General features: G+C 42.7%; 1 protein-coding gene across 1 annotated transcript in view; it reads left to right on the top strand.

Moving 5' to 3' along the window:
• Positions 1–183: 183 nt before the first annotated feature.
• The window catches only part of LOC104072813 (band 4.1-like protein 4B), a gene marked incomplete at its 3' end in the record, with an annotated part of 55,132 nt that continues 31,886 nt past the window's right edge, over positions 184–23,429 (top strand). Inside the window, exons 1-4 of the mRNA XM_009572395.1 lie at positions 184–258; positions 2,474–2,578; positions 20,828–20,870; positions 23,024–23,102. Of these exons, the coding sequence (XP_009570690.1) occupies positions 184–258; positions 2,474–2,578; positions 20,828–20,870; positions 23,024–23,102 (302 nt within the window). The remainder of the gene's footprint in view (positions 259–2,473; positions 2,579–20,827; positions 20,871–23,023; positions 23,103–23,429) is intronic.

Raw genomic sequence — 23,429 nt, 5'->3', positions numbered from 1 at the left:
CCGCCCCCCCGCCCCCTGGCTGCGGGGGGTCCTCCCCCGGGGCACACCTTTTGCAGGCAGGTCTGCCGCCTGTCCCTGCCCCAGGGGAGAGGTCTAGGCACTCCCTGTAGTCTGAGGCCTGCACTGCGGCCTCTCCCTTCAGTAGCTCTGTCTGCTTGGAGGCATCAGCCGCCGCTGGGGTAGATGGTGCAGACCCCAAAGCTGGAGCTGTGGCCTTTGCTCTCAGACGAGTGCCCACCATTCTGCCTTGAGGGTCAGGTAGGATGAGTGCCCTTGACCTGTGCAGATGGTCACAGAACGGTGCACAGTTATGTGTACACCAAGTCTCCCACTTGGCCAGTGGAACGTCTCTCCGTCGAAGAGACACCCTCCCGCACATACTGCCGCGCGCTGCCCTGGTCGCCAGCGCTCCCTGGGGCTGCCTTGTGTGGGAGCGGGGGGCGGCTGCCGTTACCCCTGTCCCTACCCAGGCCTCATCAGCTGCCCTCGTGAGAGCCGCCAGCTCCCAGCGGGTCTCTGTGCTCCCTGGGGTTTCGCCAGTTCAAGAAACCACCCTGTACCCCGGGATCTGCTGCTCTGCTGCGGAACACACCTGCACTGGAGCTGATCGCCTCTGCGAGAGGCAATATAAAAAATAATTTTGTATTGCGTTGGAGGGTTTTCTGCTCCCTCATTTGAGCCGAGTCAGTTTAATTTCTGTTGTGCTTTGGTTTGGCTTCTTTTAACAAGTGCTGAATTTACTACATATGAGAAAATATGTTCTGGATACTTTTTAACAAACTTTTTGTTTGGTTTATAGCAATTATTGTACATCTAAAGATGATGGTTTCTTAGCATTGTACTGCTTTAAGAAGCTGTTGTATTCTCATTTGCTTTCAATAGCATGTTGAACTTTGGTTAAGAATGTCTATTATTCGCCTCTTGCCCCCAACAATAATAAATCAGTATCTTATGATGATAACTTAATGATTGTTTTAAGTTTTTATGCAGCTTGTTTTAATGGAGCTCCTAATGCTGTTCCTGAAATTTGATAAGATTCAATTTCTGTGCTTCTGCTTTGTTAGCAAAAAAAAAAAAAAAAAAAAAAACCAAACCAAAAAGCAAACAAACAAACCAGCCAACCGAAACTCAAAAAACTCAAATAAAATTTGCTACCTACACCTAAGCTTGCTTGACCTTCTTGGAAAAATAGAGAGTGGTGAAACTCTTCATCTTGTCTTTTGCTGGAGAAGACAGATTTTTGACGGCTTGGAATCCTGAACAGGAGCTCTGCATGTTACAATTGATGCTGCTTTTGTGCCGAAGGCCAAACTAAAGGAACTGAATGCTATTTAGCTCTCCTTCAGCTGAAATCAGTGAATATTGCTACATTTTGGGATGAAGACGGAATACCTAATATGTTAGAGCTTTAAAAAATAAAAATAAAAAAAAAAATTCTCAAAGGTATGTGAGGCATAGCAGGCACAAAAGTGGTTCCAGATCCATACTTTCCTGTATAAAATACACCTGTAGTTTCAGTCTCTTACTGAGATTTCTGATCATCTCATGTATTTTTAGCCAGGGGGTTTTTTTGCTCAGGAACTTGAAAACTTCCTCCCCCAAGTAACACAACAGGATTTGCATGAAAAATTGGTTTGTTACTCCCTCTTCCTCCCACCCACCTGTAACCTCCAAGCTTTGCTGCTTCTAGTGTTTGAAGTTGAAGCACTGGGTATCTAAATTCTTGGCTTAACCTCAGAATAAGTACACGGGCCAATGCAGCTTAGCTTTAAGATCAGCTAACTTTTCTACTAGTACCTGTAGCCCATGATTAGGGTTAGTTTTGTTTCCATGCGTATGTGTTTCAGATGGTATGCCAAGTAAGAATTTTAGCTTTTTTTTTTGCCTTTTTTTGTTTCTCCATTTAAAGGCTGTAAATGTGATTGAAATTAGCAATATGCTTGAAAGATTCTTATTAAATCCCATTAATTTTCCTCACAGCGCTCTTCAAGTATTCAAGCTGTCCAGAATTTATTTTGCAGCTTGAGTGGTGGTATGGCACCACTGCATGACTGCAGTTGATATGTGACAACAGCCAGCAGATTTCAGGCAGTGTGTCAAGCAAGCTTTTACTGGAGAATTTGGCTTCCTGGGATTTAAAAGGTTGGCTCTGTGACTTAGGACACTTACAGGACATAAGCCTTTCCCTTCTCTCCTCCACTTTGATTTACAGCGAACTTTGAAAGTTTTCTTCGAGAGCAAAGTCTGATGCTGTTGGAATAGCTGCAGACAGGAACAACATGTCACTATATCTTTCTTGAAGAAAATAAAAAGAAATGTCAATACAATTCTTTATCTAAATAGCAATTCTATTTATTCTATTATTTTCCATTGTGCATCTCCTCTCCGCCATTTGAACTTAAAAACAAACCCACCCAAACAAACAAACCCATACCCACTCACAAAAAAAAACCCACTTTCTTTTCTGTTACAGAAAAATGCAAAGGGACAGGAGTTGTTTGACCAGATTGTGTATCATCTGGACCTTGTGGAGACTGATTACTTTGGCCTACAATTCATGGATGCTTCCCAGGTTACAGTAAGTATAATTTCAGTTAATTTTTATGTTCTGCAGTGGTTTGTGTTGCCTATTATAAATGTATTACTAGTGCAGTCTCATGGAGAGTTGTAGGCATTAGGAGATATACTGCTGAAACAGCTGATACCATGTTTGGTTCTTGCACATAAAGCCAAATTCTCTAAATGAGTCATGTGTCATTTTATATGATATGCACATGACTTGATCGCACATAAGTGAAAAAGCAGTAATTGTGGGTAAAGAAAAATGTGCTTTATGCTTAGTAGGTTCATGGTATTAAAAATGGGTTAAATCTCTTGCAAGTAAGGGTTTCTTGTAACTCCTATCTTTGCTATTCCATGCACAGATAAAAAGGAACGTATTTACAGATGCAGGTAGATAGATACATTAATAAGATAAGAGTTAAAAGACTGCAACTTTGTGGTTAAACTGTATTGCTGTATATTTAATCTTTTCCTTTGTCTGTTCACCTTATGTGCTGAGGTATCGGTGTGACAGCAACCTTCGTTGTGGATAGAGAATATGCAGACTTGGAAAATAAGTGTTTGCTTTTAGTTTATCTGGTCACTATGTAAATGTTCTTTCCATAAAGCAAGAGAAGACAGATGTATTCTGTGCTATTAGAATAAAATAATGGGTAAATGTAGCTGCAATATTGACATCTTGTGAAAAGTAGGTTCTAACTTTATCATCTCAGAATTCTGACATGCTTTATTCTCTAGCAGGCATGGGTCAACGTGATTAGATCAGATCTGTGTTTTACCAGCTGCACTGTAATCTGTGTTTTACCGATGACTTAACAACAAACAGGAAACCTGTCCAGATATTATAATTACTTGATATTGAGAAAGCGAATCTATGCTTTTGGGGAAGAGAAAACTGGTATTATCTATTTAAATATTATCCTAATATGCTGGAAGATGATGTTTGAATGAAGTATGTCCATAATGGGTTTGGGGTTTTTAGGAAGTTTGGTGTGTGTTCCTGATAAAATTTATATTACCTAAAGTGTGTGTCCTTTTATGATGGACGTGATCATAAGGACACAGCTAATAGAGCAGAGCCTGCTCATAATAGGAAAAACAGATGATATTGTCACTGATGGTCAAATCACCTAATTGGGAACTTGATAGCTAGGAATAGTTACCTAGCAAGGAGTTCTGTAAAGTTTTGAAAGAAGGGAAGCAGAAAGGGAGAGCAAAACATCCTTTCCTAGCAAGAAATAGGGCAGATCAGAAGCAGAAGACCTGGCTGAGGAAGCAGAGAATGCTCATTTTCTTGTATATTTGCAAAACTGAAGGGCTCCTTTGAACGTAAGAAAGATGAAGCAGAGATGTGAGCCATGTATGTTTTCCGTAGATAGCTCTATCCCTGGTGTTCGGGGCAAAATGTGCCTATATATGCAAGTGTTTCAGCTTTTTTTGTATGCTACTTCTTTCATCTGTATTGCGGGGGGGAGTAAATCATGGCACCTACAGTTACAAGAGGGATAAGGGCTATGAACGGCTTCTGGGGGGCCTAAAAAAGCCAACACTGGTTGCAGGGCTTTGGTAGTAGGGTTATGGTTTCCTGGATTAAGAGGAGTGTTGAGGGCAGAGTTCTTCACCTTCACTGCAGTGCAAGGCTGAAAGCTCTCATTTGGTTTGATTTTTTTTTTTTTTGTCTGGCTCAAGCTGGACAGAGAGTAGAGCTTAGAGAGCTTCAAGGCACAAGCTTTTATCTTCCCCAGCACCCTGTGCAAAAAGGTTCTATGCTTTAACAGCCTTCCTTGGTCTGTTTTGAACTTGTGACCCACTCATTTCATTTGCATAGCAATTAATGCATAGCCTCCATGTGCTTCTGCTTAGTGCCAGCCCAGCCACACAGTGGCAATTGCTGGATTGGGAGATTAACGTTGTGTAAACTCTTTGAGGCTCTAAGCCTTTGTCTTTATTATGTATTGTTAAGTGCTAAACATCTTTAAGCCACCATTATAAATAAGAGAGCACAGAATAGCCTTTGAATAGTGGAGACTGCTTCTGTGTCCTCCAAGGCCAACAGCTTTTGAGTGCACTGTGTTTCTTGCAGTCCTGTAACTTTGCTAAAGAGTTGGCACAAGCAGTGTTGATAGCTGTGATTTAAAAAAGCAAATCATGATTAGAGCTTATCTGCTTTGAAAGAGAAGAAAAAAATTTTGTTTGAATAGTTTATTTTTAATACCCCCAAAAAATAATTTTTCAATACAACCAAAAACCATAAAGTTGTGGAAGGCAAGATGTCAGCATTAAGACATAAAATACTGTAAAGCCTACTCATTGAGCTCTGAATCAGTTTGTATCTTGTGCTCTTTGAAGATATCCATGAATAGAAGGATGTGGATCTAGTAGTTTATTTTAAAGGAAAGCATTGTGTACTTTAAGTTATCTGATATTAACTCCAGAAGCAGAAATACTCGGGGGGAGAGAGGTTGTTAAGTATTGTTAGCGTGTGGAAGAACATGATCTAGTGGAGAACCTTTTTTCATAAGTGAGGTTTAAAAAGCAGCACAGATACATTGCCTGCTGATGTTCAGCACCTTGACTGATCGCAATTTAGAGGTTATAATGAGGAATAAAACTGCATGTTACTGTAGTTGCATTATAATAGCTTTGGACCAACTCTACTTTTCTTCCAGACTCAGTAACAAAGCTCCCGAGACTTAGTGCTCTGCAGCTGTTCTAGTGGTGGTTCTTTCATCATTCTCATCCATTTTAATTTCTATTTTTGTGTATGTTTTATAATGTGCATAATATAGTAGTACAGCAGGACATGTATATAATTTATAAATAAATACGCATATATTGGAGGTGCGTGCTCAAAAACGTTTTTACTTTTTGCGCCATCAAAAAAGGTTGGAGACCACTCCTCCAGGACAGCTCTAGTGAGTAGTGAGTCTGGGAACATTCTAATGCCCTTCAAATGTTTCCATTGCTTAGTAATGCTTTGCTTTTCTGTTCCTCCTGTTTGTGGCAGGGAGGGAAGAGAGAAAGACAGAGGGAAAGGAGGAGTGAAGGAAGGAAATAAGAATCAAAGAAATCATTTCTTGTTTGGCTGTTACAGGACTTCAACAGGGAAGCAGTGCTTGGGATGATTGAAGAGTGTCACTTTTATCTAGGAGGTCTCTGCAGTGGTTTAGAGGAAATGTAAAGCTTACTGAGTTTTTAATTACTTTTACTGTGGTGTGTGTGTTTTCTAGCAAAGCAGGAAGCCTTGAAAGCTTTAGTTGAAGTTGGAAATAGCAATAATAAAATCCTGTGAGACCATACTATCAAAGTTGAGTTGCCATGAGGAAATATTTTATTGATCTTTGCAGAAACTGGTCATGTGCAACATGATCTTATTCCAGATCATCGTAAGAACATGGGCGTCTGTGGTTTACAGCTCCTTAAGAGCTGCAACGTATTACAGGATTCTCTCAGGATATAGATCCCTCCATTTCAGTTGCATTCTTTGTTCCAGTTGTCTGTCCTGTGATAGCAAAACATGGATACCCTCCCAGCCCCCCCTGTTTTATGGAAATTCAGAACAGAAGGATTGGCCATGTTGATTAGCTTGGAATTTGCTTCTGTTTCCCTCATGATTTTGTTTCTCATCACAAGAACAATTATAGAGTAATTGAGTGGGAAGAAGATTTAAGATACATATTTTAAAAATTTTTTAAGCAAATAAGCTGCTATAATCCTTGAGGTGTGAAACTTTAGTTGGGAATGCATGGAAGCAAAAGAATTAAAATACCACTTTTCTTACATGCGTCTCGTTCAGTGATCCTTTAAGTCCTTTATGTCCAATCTCTAATGTCACAAAGGCCCCTTGGCTTAAGGAGGGTCTATATGGAACAGCCTTTCCCAGCTGGGTAGATATATTGCACTCTGCAGCCAGTTGAGCCATTCTGAGGATGTGCCAATGTATCTGGCACGTTGTGAAGCACTGGATTTACAGCGTGTGTACAGCAAGAGTTTTGTGCAAGGACAGCCCGTGCCTCCTGCAGGTGCCCATGGCTACGATGGGGACCAGGATTCCCTGGGGAGATGAGAGCCAGGACTGACCTGCAGTAAATTGTCCTTGCAAGCTGCGTTTTCATCTGAACTACTTAATATTGACCAATTCCTAAATTGGGTTTTGATTCATTTGCTGTGAGAGGCGAGAAGACAGTGGAGGGAGGAGATAGAGACTTTTTCCTTATGTACTGCTTAATACTGTAACAGAAAGTGCTCGTTAGGCAGAACAAAATAGGGACAAGCCTTATTGTTCAATACATTGAACGTTGGGAGGAAGGGAGACTGGTAAATATTTTGATAATGCAAAAGGTTTCCTCTTCTGCTTCTGGTAGAAACATCCCATTTCCCCATGAATAAACTGTGAAATTTATCAGTCACAGATGAACAGACGTCAGTCACTGTTTTCCCTCCCTGAATCTCTCTTGTTCCTCTGGATGATGAGCTCTTTGGGACTGTGGTTGTTGCAGGATGTGTGTCTGTGGATTGTAGCCCAGAGCAACAAATACCAGTCACAGCTGGAGGGTCCCGAGAGCTGCACAGGTAACAATATCCTATAGTACTCAGTGCTTCAGTTACTAATAGTGCCAGTGACATGAATGCCAGTCTAGTAACTGGACAAAGGCGATGTGGCTGACTCCACAGCGATGCAGAACACCTGATGAATGACTACTTCCAGCTGTGGCTGTCCAAGGCTGTATTGCAGTCTGTGAACACTTGGTAGGAGACTCCAAAACACTAAGAATCGCCAGAGCATCTCCAGTTTTTAGTCTTCCAGTAGCACTTGCTGTTTCCAGGAGGGCTGGAGACCCTTTCCCTGGCACAGACTTGAGAAGCAGCCCTACACGGCAGGTGGTTATGATACTGTCTATCAGTGATGCTTCTCCGCCTCTCTTCTAAGTGTGGAGAAGTCAAGTCTCCAGTCTATCCAGGACAGCAAGCAGTTTTTGCTGTTTTCTTCTGTCTTTGTGCATGGTCAGAGCATAAACTGAAGTGGTTTCCTTAGTTTTCTTCAACAGATTTAGTCAGGTTTGTCGCCTGTTTGTTACAAATCCTTTCAGTTTATTTTTTGTTTGGGCACAGGCTTCAAAATTAAAGGTAACTTGCTTTTTATTGCTAGAATTGATCTGGAGTGGCATCAGCTTTCATGGTCTATAATAAATCTAATGAGAATTATTCTACACAAGGCAAGTTTTTAATATAATTTTGTGGGTTTTTTTTTTTTATTCGCCCCCCCACTCTCTGGGATATGAAGTTTCACTGCCGAGAAGAAAAAGGGAGTAATCTTGTATGTACTATTGCTTTGTGTGGTAGCGATTATCTGTGTTCACATTCAATTATAAGTTCTGCTTCTGTCACCTCAGGTCTGCGAAGCAAAATATTCCTTGGGCTGAAGTAGTTTATCACGTGTAAGTGAATTAAGATAGGATAATGGTCTTGAAGGATGTCCATATAGCTCTCCATTATTCATGCGTAATCTGTTTGGGCTGCAGATAAAGCATGTCACGTATCAGGATGCTTCTGAGATGGCTCTGTGTAGACTCAGGCTGGGACAGGCAAGGCTTTCATGAATGTCACAGCTTGGTTATGTTGCATTCCGATATGCTGCTTTGTGTCCAAAAATAATACTGTAATTGAGATTTTTCTTTTTCAGTTCTATCTTTCAGTCTTAATATTCATGGTGATAATTAAAACGTTACCATGACAGGATTTGAAATACATGTGATAGTAGTTTTATGTTTAGTTTCTGTAAAGAGCCATGAAAAAAATGCCTTAAAATAATCCATACGTGGTATGATTCTAAATGTATTTTCAGGAGTATGAAATGGGCAGGTGCAAGAGCTGTGTAGCAGTCTTTTCCTGTTAGGAGATTACAGTTTTCTTTCATTAAAAGCTAGCTGTTTATTTAAGCAACTTGGCAATTAATTTGGACTAAAAATTAGCAGGTATATTCTGAAAACAAGATAAATGTTCTGCAAAATCAAGCTCGAAGGGCAGATCTTGGGAACTAGGCAGAATGGGAAGGAGTTTCTGGAAATAAATTCTCATGTTGTTTTGAGCTGTAGGAGGCAAAATTTTATTCTGGCTAAACCCACTTTGTTTTAAAAAATCCTTCTAGACTTTCTGTGGTATTAAATCCAACTGAAATCATATGCCACAGATACGTTTGAAAGAAATACTTTTTAATTAAACAGAACCTCTTTGTTGCAGTTGCAAATAATTGTGGCTCTGTAACCTTAGTAGGAACAAAGGGGTGTAATCCTGCTGCCTTTGGTGTCACGGAGAGCTTTTTACTTTTGAGTTCAGTGTATGCTGTCCTAGCAGTTTGTCTCTTTAAGTGTCCTTATGACCAATTTCAGTTTAAGACAACACAGGTATATTTCTGTTAGTGATGAACCCAAGTCTTGAGTGATGCTACTGACACCTTTATGCTATAGTCTTAAGTGAGTTCTTTCTGAAAAAAGCTAGCCTCCAGTTGCTTGTGTTCATCTGTTAGCCTTAATTAAGTTAAAATAAATGACAAAATTAAGACAGTTAGGCTTTTTTGCAAATAAAATTTTATTTACCACTTCCTGGTAGCCAAAACTGTGTTTTAATTCATGATCACCACTGAGGGTGCTGTAGGAGTCAAACCTTATCTGAAGGTCAGTAAGTACGTAGGGATGCATTACTCTCAGAGCCTTACCAAAGCCTGGAGGTGTAAAGTGTGGCTTGAAGAATTGCAGTTCTGCTTGCAGAGCTTGTGGTCAGGAAAATTCCAGTGCACATGGACACACAAATGGCTGTTTTAGAGCACATTTCACTTAAAAGCCTTAGACTAGCTTTTGCTCTGCTCTGTACAGTAGTTATAGTTGGCCAAAAAATTACTTTTATGGTTGAGGCTGAGTTCTCTCACAGAACGGATGCCATAGAACATTCATATTGCTTCAGGGACTAAAGGTTAGAAACAGAAGTAAGCGGGGGGATTGGGGGGTGGGAAATGAAGGCATGGGGATCATAAAACTGGAGTCCACAAAAAAACAGTGACTGAACATATTTATGCTATGGCAAAGATGAGCTGATATTACACTTGGTCGTTGGAAAAAGATGCATGCACTTGAGTGGTTTCACAATAAAGCGTGCAAGGGTCAGCAGAGTGTGTCCAGTAAAGATGACGTGGATTCTTCAGAAGAACAATAGTGTTTGCGAAAGAAGAATAATGGACAGCAAGCCTCAGCACAGATGGGATGTTTGATTGATACATGTAGAAGATGCAGGAGGAAAGTACTCCTCCTTCATTTGAAATGAATTGAGTTGCTGGTCTTATCAAGAACTCTGGAAGGGCAGGAGATAAGAATAGCTGAAGCATTTGAGGGTCTTTTCATGAAAAGGAGAGCCTTTCACTGTAGTGCAAGTTAGAGCTGAGTCAGTCCAACTATGGAGGTGAACAAAGAAGGACCTTACTGGTAACAGTGGTCATGGTGTTTCTAAGGGTGAACTGCGGAGGTGGCACAGGACAGCTGAGCACCTAGCGTTGCTAGTTCATAGAAGCATGTTTGCAACAGTTCTCGACATTTTATAACTTACAGTAGTATTTGTAGGGGTCCTTGATTGCAAAAGGAAGACATGTGGAACTGCGTGTGGTGAGATTTTTGCAAGAGCCAGCTGAAACTAGTAACTGCATTTAAGAGGTTGCTTACATCATGTGGTGGTGGAATCTGGATGCTGAACGTCAGACGTCTTGATTGAACGTGTCAGTATATTTTAAAAAAACCACAAAACCTAGCACTTTGACAAGGCCAAAGCTTTCAGGAGCTGTTCTGCAGTGAAACTGTGATAAAAGGTACCCCTGGCCACATTCGTTTATACGTTTATTCAGAGGCTGTTTGCGTACTAGAAATGGCAAGAACTGGTTTCATGAAGGTTCATGCAAAACATTGCATTGCAAAATTTTCTGTTGCTTTCAAATAATTTCTGACATCATGGTAATTGCATGTGTGACTTGCTTGTGCTTTTTGTGGTTCCCTCAAATGGCTATTTTGTAGGCCTTGAGCATTTTAACTTAATGTCATCCTGTGCGTTTGCTGTGGCCAAGTAGGGTTCTCTGCCTAACTCCTTGTTGCTGCTAGAAAAACACCAGGAAAACCCTCTGCATATGGGCCTCAACACACTGTGATTAGAAAACAGGACTCCTGAAATAGGGACTAATCTGTTCCTCAGGTTTTTTTGTGCTCTAAACAGGCATGAAATACAGACATCTGTGTTGCCTTTGAGATACATGTAATCGTTACAATTTTTGAACTCCTTTCTGATGATTACATACTAAGGTACCTTTTCAGCCTGGAATTGCAGACCACAATGTACCATGGACTGGTACTTTACAAAAGTGAACTACAGGGAAAAAAACAAAGCTACTGTCAGCAGCTTTGAATTTACTTTACACGAGTCTTCATCTCCATTGGAACATTTTTAGGAGCTTGCTTAGTGAAAGATTGAAATTGCTAGCATACTGCTAGTATTTTCTTGCATCACAGGATAGAAAACCTTTTTCTTCCAAATACTGCTTGTGTTTAAATATTTTTCTTAGCTTACATCTATAACATTATCAGTACCAGCAGCTGTTGCAGCATTTTTCATTTCTGATTAATTACAAGGGAGGTTGCCTCTATTCATGGTACCAGCCAGATGTTAGTAGTGTATTTGGGAACTTACGTACTCTAGGAGTGTGAAGAAATTCTTTTCAGCTGATGTCATCTTATTTACCTGCAATTGTTAGATCATTATTAATGCCTCCACCCTATCCGCTAGCGGACCCAAAAACTTTCTTTCAGTGGAAGTACTCCACAGAGTGTAAAAGATTCCTCCACAGAGAACATAATCCTATGGAAAAGTCTTGTGTGCCTTTGCCATTCATGGAAACTTAGAAGTAGTTGTCAGATTAAAACAAAAAAATGCTGTAGAGAAATAAACTCCTTGTCACTTCATTACGTTACCAACCATAATGGGAGGTGGGAGTAGTGGGGTGGGGTGTAAAGGCAGGACAGCTGATGGGGATGTCCCTTGCCATCTGGGGAAGGCAGCAGCTCGATGGAAGCCAGGCCCGCTCCTCCCCTCTCCCTGGGGGCTCGGTGCAGAAGAGATGGCACTTCTTCACGAGGGGTGGAGGTGGGGGGGGATGGAGAAGAAGGGCCCACGCAACCCTGGACAATCAACAAAAGAACTGTTTATTGGTGGGAGATGTTGCAGGTGAGCCTGCGGGAAGTCCATAGAGTTTGTCTTCTCCCAGCTAATGTTGGGTGGGTGGCTGGGCTGCCGCCAGGTAGCCAGCCAGGCATGCCTGCAACGCCGCTGGTGCGATCTCACGGAAGTGCGCTGGTGTGGTGCCAAGTCATCCCTGTAGCAGGTGGATCCACTTCCATTGTTTGTTCTTGGTCTTGAGGTAGATCCACTTCCATTGGTTCTTGGTCTTGAGGTGGACCCACTTCCATTGGTTCTTCTTCGTCTTGAGGTGGATCCACCTCCATGGGCTCCGTGCTGTTGTCTGGCAGATTGGCAGCCATTGGCCACACACCATGCCTTGGTGGATTGACACCCGTGGCCTCGACATACTTCTTTAGTGGGCTGACATGCGTGGGCCTCATAGCATTTCCTGGCAGGCAGGTGCACCTGGGCTCCACGCCGTTCCCTCATGGGCCTACAGCCACGTGCTGCCTGCCATTGATTGCAGAAGCGGGGTGGATCGTGCTCATGCCATAAGGGGTGATGTTCCTCCTCCTCCGCTGATTGCGCTTCCTCCTCCTGGGAGGTGCCTTCCTGCGGGAAGCGGCTCTGTGGCATCCCACACCAAGGTGGGCAGCCATGCGCCTCGCTGCTCCGGCTCCTCTTCCTTCCAAGCATGCTTGGCATCCGAGGGCCTCGAAGCTCGGCGCGCTGTGGGCCAGCTGCAGGGGCCCCTGTTTTTATAGGTCCCGAGCAACAGGCAGTGAGGTGGCTGGTGACAGCAGAGGGCCACTGTGATGGCGATTGTGACTGTGGCCGATGCGTGTGGCCAAATATGGCGGGTTTGGGCGTGGGGGCCTGTGGCCTGAAAGATGCCCAAATGTGGGAGAAGGAGGAGGGTCACGGGGGCTGAGGGCCCCTATCGTGGGGCTCGCTCCCGCCTGCCATGTTGCTTGCCCGAGAGAAAGGCTGCCCCTTGGGCACAGGGACCGCCCTCCGGCTCCTGTTGTGTGCCCTGGGATAATGGTCTTGAAGGATGATCGTATAGCTCTGCATTATTCATGTGTAGTTTATGTGGACTGCAGATAAACCACGTCACGTATCAGGATGCTTCTGCGACGGCTCTGTGCAGACTCAGGCTGGGACAGGCAAGGCTTTCATGAACGCCACAGGATATGTGGTTGGAGGTCCCAGATGGCTAGTAAGGGCCATTAAGGCCTACCGGTGCCCTCAGGGCTCTGGAGTTAGCATCTATGACTTTGTACTTCCCAAGATCCCAACCCAGAGCTTTCTTACCACAGCTTCATCTGCCCTTCTGCCACTGGACAGTGTTGCTTGCACCGTCCCACTGCTTCTAACCTGTGGGAGGTAGCTGCCTTTCTTCACAGGGCAGGAGAGAACTTGGCGTGAGAACTGCTGGTTTCATTCCTGTACAACTGGTAACACACAGAATAATGTCGGTTGAAAGGGACTGCTGGAAGTCAGCTGGTCCAGGGCCTTGTTCAGAGCAGAGATAACTTGGAAAACCAATATAACTTCACACTCTGATCAGGTTGCTTCTGACGCCTCCGACAGCGCTGACGTGGCACTATACCACTGTGGCTGGGCTCCGTTCAACAAGGTGGTGGCAGCAGTATCCGAGGAGGCTCTGGAACAAGATTGAGCCACAGAGCTTGAAACTCTTGTACTTGTAAGATCCTGCCAGTATTTTATGGAAAGTTGGTCTCATCTGAGCCCAAATGCAAACTGTTCACCTCATTAATCCCAGCTTGGTCTTGTGATGTGAATGCTATCTGAGCAGAAGGTGCATTCCTTTTTTTTTTTTTTTCCCTCTTTTTTTTTTTTTTTTTTCTTCAAGTCAGGTAGTTGAGATTGTAGAGCAGCATCCTGAAAGATGCCTCCAGATCTTGTCTGTTGAAGGGGGTGCGTATATGGAATGTAGAGCTGACTTACTAGTGAAAGGTAACTGCCTGAAATCATAGGTTTGGGCCTGTGAAATACAGGACAGCTTCCTTCCCTCCGCCAAAGAACTGGAAAGATCTGGATTCTGCATGTATGGAATAAATTATATATGCAGGGTATAAGATCTTTTCATGCATCTATACACAACGTTCATATACATAGGATAAGACTTTTTTTCTACTCTGCAAATGTAAATACCGATACAAATTGTATAGTAGGTAGACATGTATGTCAATGGACAGGTTCAAATCTGTGCATCATGTAAAATCTGAGTGGTATATTTTGGCAAACAACTGGCTTCAAACACGCAAGTAACTGCAAGCCACAACTTCAGAACAATCTATTCTCTTTTTTTCTTACCAGTCAGCTAGGTGAGATTGTAGAGCAGCATCCTGAAAGGTGCCTCCAAAACTTGTCTGTTGAAGGGCATGCATATATTCAAGCTCCTGCTCAGAACAGCCCCAGTTGGATCTTGGGTCTTTGTTCAGTCATTTTTGGATAGCCTCCAGGATGGCAGCTTCACAGTCCCTCTGGGCACCTGTTCTTCGTCTGAGCAGCCTCATGGTGACAATCTTTTCGTTTTGTCTAGCTGGTATTTCTCCTGGGTCTGGTGCCATCCTTCTGCCACGGAGCACCTCTGTGAAAAGTCAGTTTTCATCTTCTCTATAGCCTCCCAGCAGGCAGCTGTAGTCACCAGTGAGGTCCAGCCCTGAGCCTTCATTTTTGATGCAGACCAGAGGCAGCTCCCTCAGCCTGCCCTCGTATGCCCCATCCCCTCACCATCCCAAAGGCCCTGTGCTCGGCCCACATCACACTCATCAGTGTCTTTCCAGGACTGCGGAGACCAGGAGGGGACACAGGAGTCCAGATGCAGTCACCAAAGGGCCAAATAAGAGAGGAGGAAAGCATTTTTACTGGGCTTTTTTGTTGGTTTATTGGTTGGGGGTTTTGTTGTTGTTTATTGCCCAGTCTTGAAAAGGACTTCCAATGAAGCAGCTAGAATGGACCTTAAGGGTGAAATCCAGCACTTCTTCCTGGCAGAACTGCTGTCTTCCTGGCAGAACAGCTTCTCCGAATGTGTTGGGTTTGCCTGGCAAGGTTTTGGTAGCAGGAGAGCTGTAGGGGTTGCTTCTGATAGAAGATGCCAGAAGCTGTCCCCATGTTGGACAGAGCCAGTTCCAGCCAGCTTCAAGACAGAGCTGCCGCTGGCTAAAGCTCAGCCCATTAGCAATTTTGGTAATGCCTCTGTGATAACGTATTTAAGAAGGGGTAAAAACTGCTGCACAACAGCAGCTGAGAGAAAGGAGTGAGAATATGTGAGAGGAACAACTCTGCAGACTCCAAGGTCAGTGAAGAAGGACGGGTAGGAGGTGCTCCAGGTGCCGGAGGAGAGATTCCCCTGCAGCCCGTCGTGAAGACCATGGTGAGGCAGGCTGTGCCCCTGCAGCCCGTGGAGGTTAACAGTGGAGCAGATACCCACCATGCAGCCTGTGGAGGACCCCATGCCGGAGCAGGTGGGATCCCCGTGGGAAGCCCACACTGGAGCAGACCTCCTGGCAGGACCTGAGGACCCGTGGAGGGAGGAGCCCATGCTAGAGCAGGTTTTCTGGCAGGAACTGTGACCCACGCGCAGGCCCAAGCTGAAGTAGTCTGTTCCTGAAAGACTGCAACCCATGGGAAGGATGCATGCTGGAGTTGTGAAGAACTGCAGCCCGTGGGAAGGACCCACGTTGGAGAAGTTCATGGAGGACTGTCTGCCGTGGGAGGGACCCTGTGCTGGAGCAGGGGAAGAGTGTGAGGAGTCCTGCCCCTGAGGAGGAAGGAGCGGCAGAGACGGTGTGTGATGAACTGACCGCAATCCCCATTCCCCCTCCCGCCGTGCTCCTCGGGGGGAGGAGGCAGAGAAATCGGGAATGAAGTTCAGCCGGGGAAGAAGGGAGGGGTGGGGGGCAGGTGTTTTATGATTCATTCTTATTTCTCATTATCCTACTCCAGTTTGATTGGTAATAAGTTTAATTTCCCCAAGTTGAGTCTGTTTTGCCCATGATAGTAATTGCTGAGTGATCTCCCTGTCCTTATCTTGACCCACAAGCCTGTCGCCATATTTTCTTCCCCTGTCCAGTTGAGGAGGGGGAGTGATAGAGCAGCTTGGTGGGTACCTGGTGACCGGCCAAGGTCAAATCACCACACCAAAACAAAAACTGTCTCTCTTAATTTCTTTGCTTGATCTGTTGCTGTTCGTTGTGCACTGCCACAGAGGGTCTGGCTTCATCGTCAGTCACTCCTTGGGTGGGCTTCTTGTCCTCAGACTGAAAAACGCTCACTTCTAGGCCACAAGGACCTCGGTGGCCCTCTGAGAGTCTCCTCCTGTCACCCTGGCACAGCAGCCCAATGGTAGCCAGGTGCTCTCCTCCCCTCTCCCTTGGGGCTTAGCCTGTGATTTGAGAGTGCTATAATTGTCCATGTTGACCTCACAGAATCCTAATTTAAATAATTTCTCCAGCCAGTTTAGAAATGCCTTTCTGTGTCGCAGCTCGCTCTCTCTCTGCAGTTTGGAGTGACTAGTAACTCTACGGAGGTGCATTGTGTCCCATCACCCTGCTTCCTATTGAAAATACCAGTATCACCCCTGGTGTTCATTAAATCTTGAGTTGTATCTGAGCAATTTATCTGAAAGCAGTTTTTCTCTGCATCTACAATTTCAAGAGGAACATAACTTTCTAGGATGGATCAAAGAAATTTACATGAGTGGAAAGAACAATCTTTTTATCGTTTTAAGCTGTGAACTCTTGGGAGCTTATACCGTTTCTAAGTATATGCTTGTGTAGTCCGAGTTTCTAAATGACCCCAATTCTCATTTGGTGACCTTCAGAAGAAAAGAGGAAAGGGCTTTTTGTCCTTGTTACTTTTTAACTTTCTATGTGTAGAGAAGTCCCCAAACTGTGGTTTGGTGGGTAGGGTTTTTATTGATTTTGGTGATTCTTTCGTCCCGTTACATACATTTTTATCCTCTCTGCTGTAGAAGGCCATGTGGCTAATGGCAGACAGCATGGTAAGATTCAGGTGCCTAGGAAATCAGACAGCAAGATGACAGTTGAAGGGATAATTGACTTTTGGTTTTAAAGGTGCCAGTTTTTGTTTGGCACACCTTCTTTTCTCAACCTGAGCATTTAGGATGGTTTTCCCTCCTGTACCTCCAGGTAAGGCTTGAGAAAGCATTTAAGCAATATTTTTCAGAGAGCAAATAAAACTTCCAGTAAGAATGCGCTTTCTCTTACTGATAGCTAAGTATATAAATAAGCATAAGGGAAAGCAGTCTATTCAGGATGTTCTTCATGCATTTTAAACTAGCAAAGCAAGCCAACCAAAAAGGGTCAAATGCAATTTTTTTCCTTTTCAGGTCACCTTTGAGGGCTGTATAGATTAAGACAAGGATTTTTCATTCTTTTAGGGAAGCAAGTAGAGAGGTGGTGGAATTTGCAAAGCTCAGGTGTGTGATGGGTTTGTGTCAATCTGTGGTTCTCCCCCTTTCAGTCTTCATTTGGCAGTCACTGTGGTCTTTACATAGACTGCTCCGGTAGCTATAGTTTATCTGCTATATCTGGACACAAATACATCTTCCCTTGCTGCGTGACTATTTTGAGAAAATGTTGGTTGCTACCACTTACGAAGTGTTGAGGTACTTATTTTTTCCTCTTCAGTTAGATAAAGTAGTGATCAACAGGAGAGCATGCTGAGATGAATATGTGCTTTCAGGATTTTAAGAAATCTTTTTTCAAAATGGTGTTTCTTTCATGTGGAATTGATTGGTGTGTGCTTTCAGCACATTCACAGTGACTACTGTTTTATGTCAGTTAATACCATAGGAAACATTATTCATTTGGCAAAGCAAAGAAATTATACTGGGATTAAACAGGAATAAATGGAAGTTAATCCAGCATTTGAACTTCCAGTTCACCTGACAGAATTAAAGGAGCAACCTCAAACTCTCTACAGCTTCCTGAGGAGGGGAAGTGGAGAGGGAGGTGCTGGTCTCTTCTCCCTAGGATCCAGGGACAGGATGCATGGGAATGGTTCAAAGCTGCATCAGTGGAGGTTTAGACTGGACATTAAGAAGCATTTCTTTACTGGCAGGGTGGTCAAACACTGGAACAGGCTTCCTAGAGAGGTGGTCGATGCCCCAAGCCTGTCAGTGTTTAAGAGGCATTTGGACGATGCCCTTAATAACATGCTTTAACTTTCAGTCAGTCCTGAATTGGTCAGGCAGTTGGACTAGATGGTCATTGTAGGTCCCTTACAACTGAACTGGTTATTCTGTTCTGTTCTATTCTATTCTATTCTAAAGTAATCATAGAATTTTGATTACCTGCAGTTTGACCAGGTTTGGGGGTTTTTTCCCCCTACTGTGGGCAAAGTAGCTTAGACACTCTCTTCCTATCATAACACAGTCCTAAACCAATTAATCCCTTCTCTTCTCCTTGTTCTGCACTGATACTTCTGAGTCCAGACTGGATATAGGGAAAGTGGCATTGTATAGTTGAAATAACAACGAGGTCAGCCTTGGTCCTACACTGTGAGATCCATAGTTAAGTTTATTTGATGAGTTTGGATCCTGAAGTGATGTACAGTTGTTTAACCAGAGCACCAGATAGGCAGAGCTACAGTCATAGGTGCTTAGAGATCAAAAGTCCCCTCTGGTTTTATTCAGCTTCCTAGTGAGACTTCAGAATTCATTGCTTTCACTTTCCTGTTCTTGAGTCAGCAAGCAGTATGTGGCCAAGGCCTTTTTTTGGCTTTAGCTAGAATGCTATGAAATTTTTTGAGCTCAAAGGGGCATTTGGAAAGCTGGTATGATTTCCAGTGTGAAGAAGCCCTCCGACATTATCTGAGGCAAAGGAGTGTTGAAATTCAGCCTGATTTTCACAGAAGTGGCACAAAATATCTGACTTTTAAATTGGTGTTGATTCACAAACCTGCATGAAAAACTGCCAGGCCTGGGAACTCTGGGCCAATAATACTGCCAGTCCATGTCCTACCTCCATATTTTTATTTTGTGATTTTTGTGGTGGCCACATCACACACAGCCATGATGTGCACTGTGGGGTGGGGGTAAAACGGCAGCTCATTCTTGCTTCTGAAGAGAGATGAGTTTAATGCTTGCTGTGTTTTATCTCCTGGAGCAGTCTGCCTCTGGCTGCTTGGGTACGGAGAGTGAATGATAGTTTCCTGTCTAGGCTATAGTCTCATTTAATGGTCTGCGCAAGTAGTTCCTAGAGCCTTGTTAGTTATTTTTAAACCTTCTTTGAAGTATTTACACTTATGAATAATCTGTTTGAAACTTGCTGTTATTTGAGTTTTAATACATCTAGAACACCATATTCCAAGATTGGGACTATCAGCTGTTATTTCATTGGGAATTATTGTAGTTCAGCTTGTGCAGTGCTTATTTCTGAACATGATACTAACATGAGCCACAGATGAAAAGTTATTGGAGGATTTTTGCCTGTAGTATAGATGTTATTCATGTTCGGTTTTATTTAACATGAAGCTAAACTTCTATTTTAATGGAATCAGTATATTTGTCTTTGTGAGTGGTTTATCTTTAGCCAAAATAAATATTGAGGAGAAAGACGTTTTTGTAGCTCAGTATTTGAAGCGTAAAAAATTAGTCTGCCCTTGAGGTGTGAAAGGAACAGACTTGTATAATTTCAGTAAAAAAAGCAAAGTTTCAATGTTGATATTTTTTCCATATCAAATAAAAGAGCAAAGTAGAGACACAATAAATTACGTGCAACTCTAAGGAATGTATTTGTATGAGCTGCTGTAATGTTTTATTTCCACTCGGGTAGAGATTTCTCAGATTGTAAGGATGGGTTCCTTGGCAGCCCCACCTAAGAGAGTCTAGCAAGTCTCATGCAAATAAAAGCACCTACAGAATAATTGTTCCATTTCTCTTTCTCTCTCTCCTTTTTTTGTGAGATTTATTTACCTCAGGGGGCGTAAGTTGTCAGACTTTTGATCTATACCCTTCTATACCTGTGATAAATAAATTTTTGCCTTAGCTGAGGACATGCTTAGTAAATAAATACCAGCATTACTATCCAACAAATAATTTTTTACATTTAGTTAGCCATGGTAGCGCGGTGTTAGTGGAATGATAAGTAGTCATTCAGAGATTCTCCTTTTTCTGAAAGTATGAATGCTTTAATAGGGAGGAAGGAAACGTTTTTTTCTCCTAAGATTTTGTTCCATAGTACCCAGTTTATTGTTTTAAAATAAATATATATGTAAAGATGGAAAACCATTTATTTCAAGGAAGTCCAAATACTGTTTTATTACCTTGTGTGACAGGAGCATTTACATGGGGTTGCTTCAAATCAGATTGCAGCCTTGTGTAGGACCTTGTGCAGAGACAGTCAAAGATGTAAGCTAAATTTACACTAGAGTGTTTCTTGCTACTCTTCTGTAGGTGCAATTTGCACTGATGAGAGAGTGCATAAACTTTGCTGGGAAGCATACTTTTTTGTCATCATAGTTGCATCTATTCAAGATCTTTTGCCAGTAGTTTAGAAAGGGGAGGGGGGTATGCATCAGTGTTTGCCAAATGCTTTTAGTGGGGGTTAAGTCATCATCCTTATCTTGAAAAAACTTGGCTATGGAGCCATGGAAGGCAGGACAGTACAGGATCTGGAGGGTCTCCATCAAACAGGGGAGTTGAAAGGAGAATGAAACCCAGGGGTTTGGCCTGCTGTCCTCAGGGGCACTTGGGCAACAGTTAAACCTGGGGACGAATGGGTATTTGCCTTACACACCACTGCTTTGTGGCTTTGGATTTTGAGGTTTCCTCTCTGGAAGAGTGAAACTTCCCTGGCAGTACTGATGCATTTATAAGTCAAGCTTTCCCCCATGAAAGAAGGTAAGTTGGTAAATGTGCAAATAAACACTTTTGCAAATGTGTGGAAGTTTAGCAAATAAATATGGCAGTATTTCCTTTTAAGATATTTTTATCTGTTGAATTTATTGTAATTAGTTTATTGTATGGAACTGCTTTTAAACGTGGATTTTTTTTTTTTAGCACTGGTTGGACCATTCAAAATTCATTAAGAAACAAATAAAAAGTAAGTACCATGTCTCTGCCTGTTTATTTTGTTACTTCCTTAAGAATTTGAACTTACAGTATTTGAACGTGATTGCAAATGTTTAAATATGGCCTTTAATGGAATAAATATTTCTTAGGAAATAGATTTAATTTAATGGCTAATTGGCTGACTATGTCATGTCTAAATGCAAGAGCACTTATAAGCAATAGACCAGCCTTCAGTAGCCCTCGTTAAACATATGCTGTTTGTCTGAGGCAGAGTAGGTTGCCAGGTAATTTCAATCTGAAATCAGGTTGCCTGGACACAGATCACAGTTTCCGTCATGGCTTCTGATCCAGAACAAATTTCCTGGTTTTTTTTCAAAGAGTAAATGGAAAATATTTCATTGTGTAACAGTCGACCTCTTTTTTGTATATTATAAATAAAACTAGCAGAAATATCTGCTGTTCCATCAAAGGGACTTTGGGTAGAGGGGTTGGGTTTGGCCACTGAGTTTTTTGTGGAAATTGGCTAAGGCAGGCAAGTTGCTCCTGGATCTCTAATAATCTGGTTGCAGACTTGGGTACAGTACAGCATCGGCACTAACGTGGTTTGTTAATATACTGCAATTGGCAACAGCCATAGGCCAACTGATACTGTCGCTCCTGTGAGATTAAAATACAGCGTTTTGCAAGGAAGTTGTTGACCCCTTTGCAGGACCTCACAGAGATGGGTCTTGATTGCTTCAGTGGTGCTTTGCCTTTCTTTCTGATAAGTATCCAAATATCTAGACGATTTTTGTAAATGGTGGAGTTCTTCAAAGGCCTTTAGGACAGTTTGCTTTCACCCCACAGTGTGTGGGTGTCAGTCTGCTAGAACAGATGGTAAAGATAGCTGCTGTGGTTTTGGTGGTTGGCTTTCTCTCACCTTTTCATCATATTGCAGACTGCTTTACCTTAAGTGACTAAGTGATTTGCAGGTGCATTTTCTGTGATAGCTTTGTCCGTTTCTAGATCTGTCTTAAAATGTGGAAAATCAACGATTCTGTGACACCTTCAACCAGTTTAGTTGCACTGTTTTGTCTGTGTTTAATCTGTGAAGGGCCTGTTTTAAAAAGAAATTGGCTAAGCCCTGCCCTGAGGAACATCAAAGAGGAAAGCAATTTGATGAGTGTTGTGAAGGTCTGTCTCACAACAGGGTACTTTTCTTTACCTTGCATTCAGCAGGTGCTTTGAGAAGAGTTCCTTTTTCATGATGGATGTTGCTCACTGCTCTTTTTTTCCCAGCAGTGGGCAGGTAAGAATCCTCATCTCACTGATGCAGACTTACCAGTGGTGCCTAACTGTCAGCCTAGGGCACTATAACCTGTCTTCTAGGAGCTATCGTTGGAGACAATGTCAAAGCTCTAATTATTAGAGTTTTGGCTGCACGTCATTTAGTAGAATGGATCGTTAATAGGCACATATATACTGTGTTGATGTGGTGTTACAGAAGACCTTAGAAAATACACCAGCAGGCTGTTGGTCTAGAATATGAGGCTTAGGCAGATAAGGATGCATTGATCAGTCTCATGGTAGCTGGGTAACATTTTGTTATCTGTGCTACATAGAAAGTCAGACCTAGCATTCGCCTTCTGGCATTAGAAAACAACAATTCTTGCAACTCCACTTTGTGGAATTTGTTAGCTTTCTGTGTTCATGAGTGCCTTCCAGAGTCCTCTCCAGCACTTTTCACCTTATTTATCTTACTGTTTCTCATTCATGTGTATCAATTGAAAGCTGATCTATTGGGTGGGGGTTTTTTTGGAGTTGTGTTTGTGCCTGGTAACAAGAAGCATCACCGTCTCCCTTCCATCTCCCCCTGCGCCCAGTAACAGGCAGTGTACCTGGAACTTGCTGTCATTCACAGCGTGCTGCGGGGCACACCTCTTTGAACAAAAATGTGTTTGCCAAATGGACTGTTGCTTTATTAATCTAATGATTAGAGTATCATAAAGTATGGTAACCATAGAATTTTTTTATTGCATGCATTTTTAAATTTAAAAACATGAATTACTTGCTTCTTTGAAGAATTTGAAAAACATACTTCATTTTGGGTTTCTTGGGTTGTGGGGTGGTGGCTGTTGTTCTGCCTTAGCAGAACTGTAGCTAGTGTAAACTTTTTTTCCCCATTTAAAATCTCTGCATATACAGTTGGACCTCCGTACACGTTGCATTTTCGAATTAAGTACTATTCATCAGAACCGAACAATCTTCATGAGGAGTTTACAAGGTAGGAACTGGGTGACTGGCAGAGGGGTAAATAAGACATCTAAGGTACACGGGGGTACTGTAAGCAAGTGATTTGAGCTTTCTTACTGAGAGTGGTTATTTTGTCTGAATTCTTATGTGTTTTCCTACCGTCAGAGAAACATAATCTTTTTTATTTGCCCAAAACCATTCATGGGACTCTCCAAGTGTTTTAGTCTGTAGGAGATGCTGTGTTCCGGTGCTTCGAAGTTAGCAAAGAAAGACAGCGTTGGGTGGGGAGAGCTGCAGCTGGGAGACAGCTGCTCTTTACACCAGTGACACCTGCCATACCTCTGAGAGGATTTTCCAT

This window comes from Fulmarus glacialis, unplaced genomic scaffold (assembly GCF_000690835.1).
Source record: "Fulmarus glacialis isolate BGI_N327 unplaced genomic scaffold, ASM69083v1 scaffold5592, whole genome shotgun sequence".
NCBI lineage: Eukaryota > Metazoa > Chordata > Aves > Procellariiformes > Procellariidae > Fulmarus > Fulmarus glacialis.
This window is presented reverse-complemented; position numbering and strand designations above follow the sequence as displayed.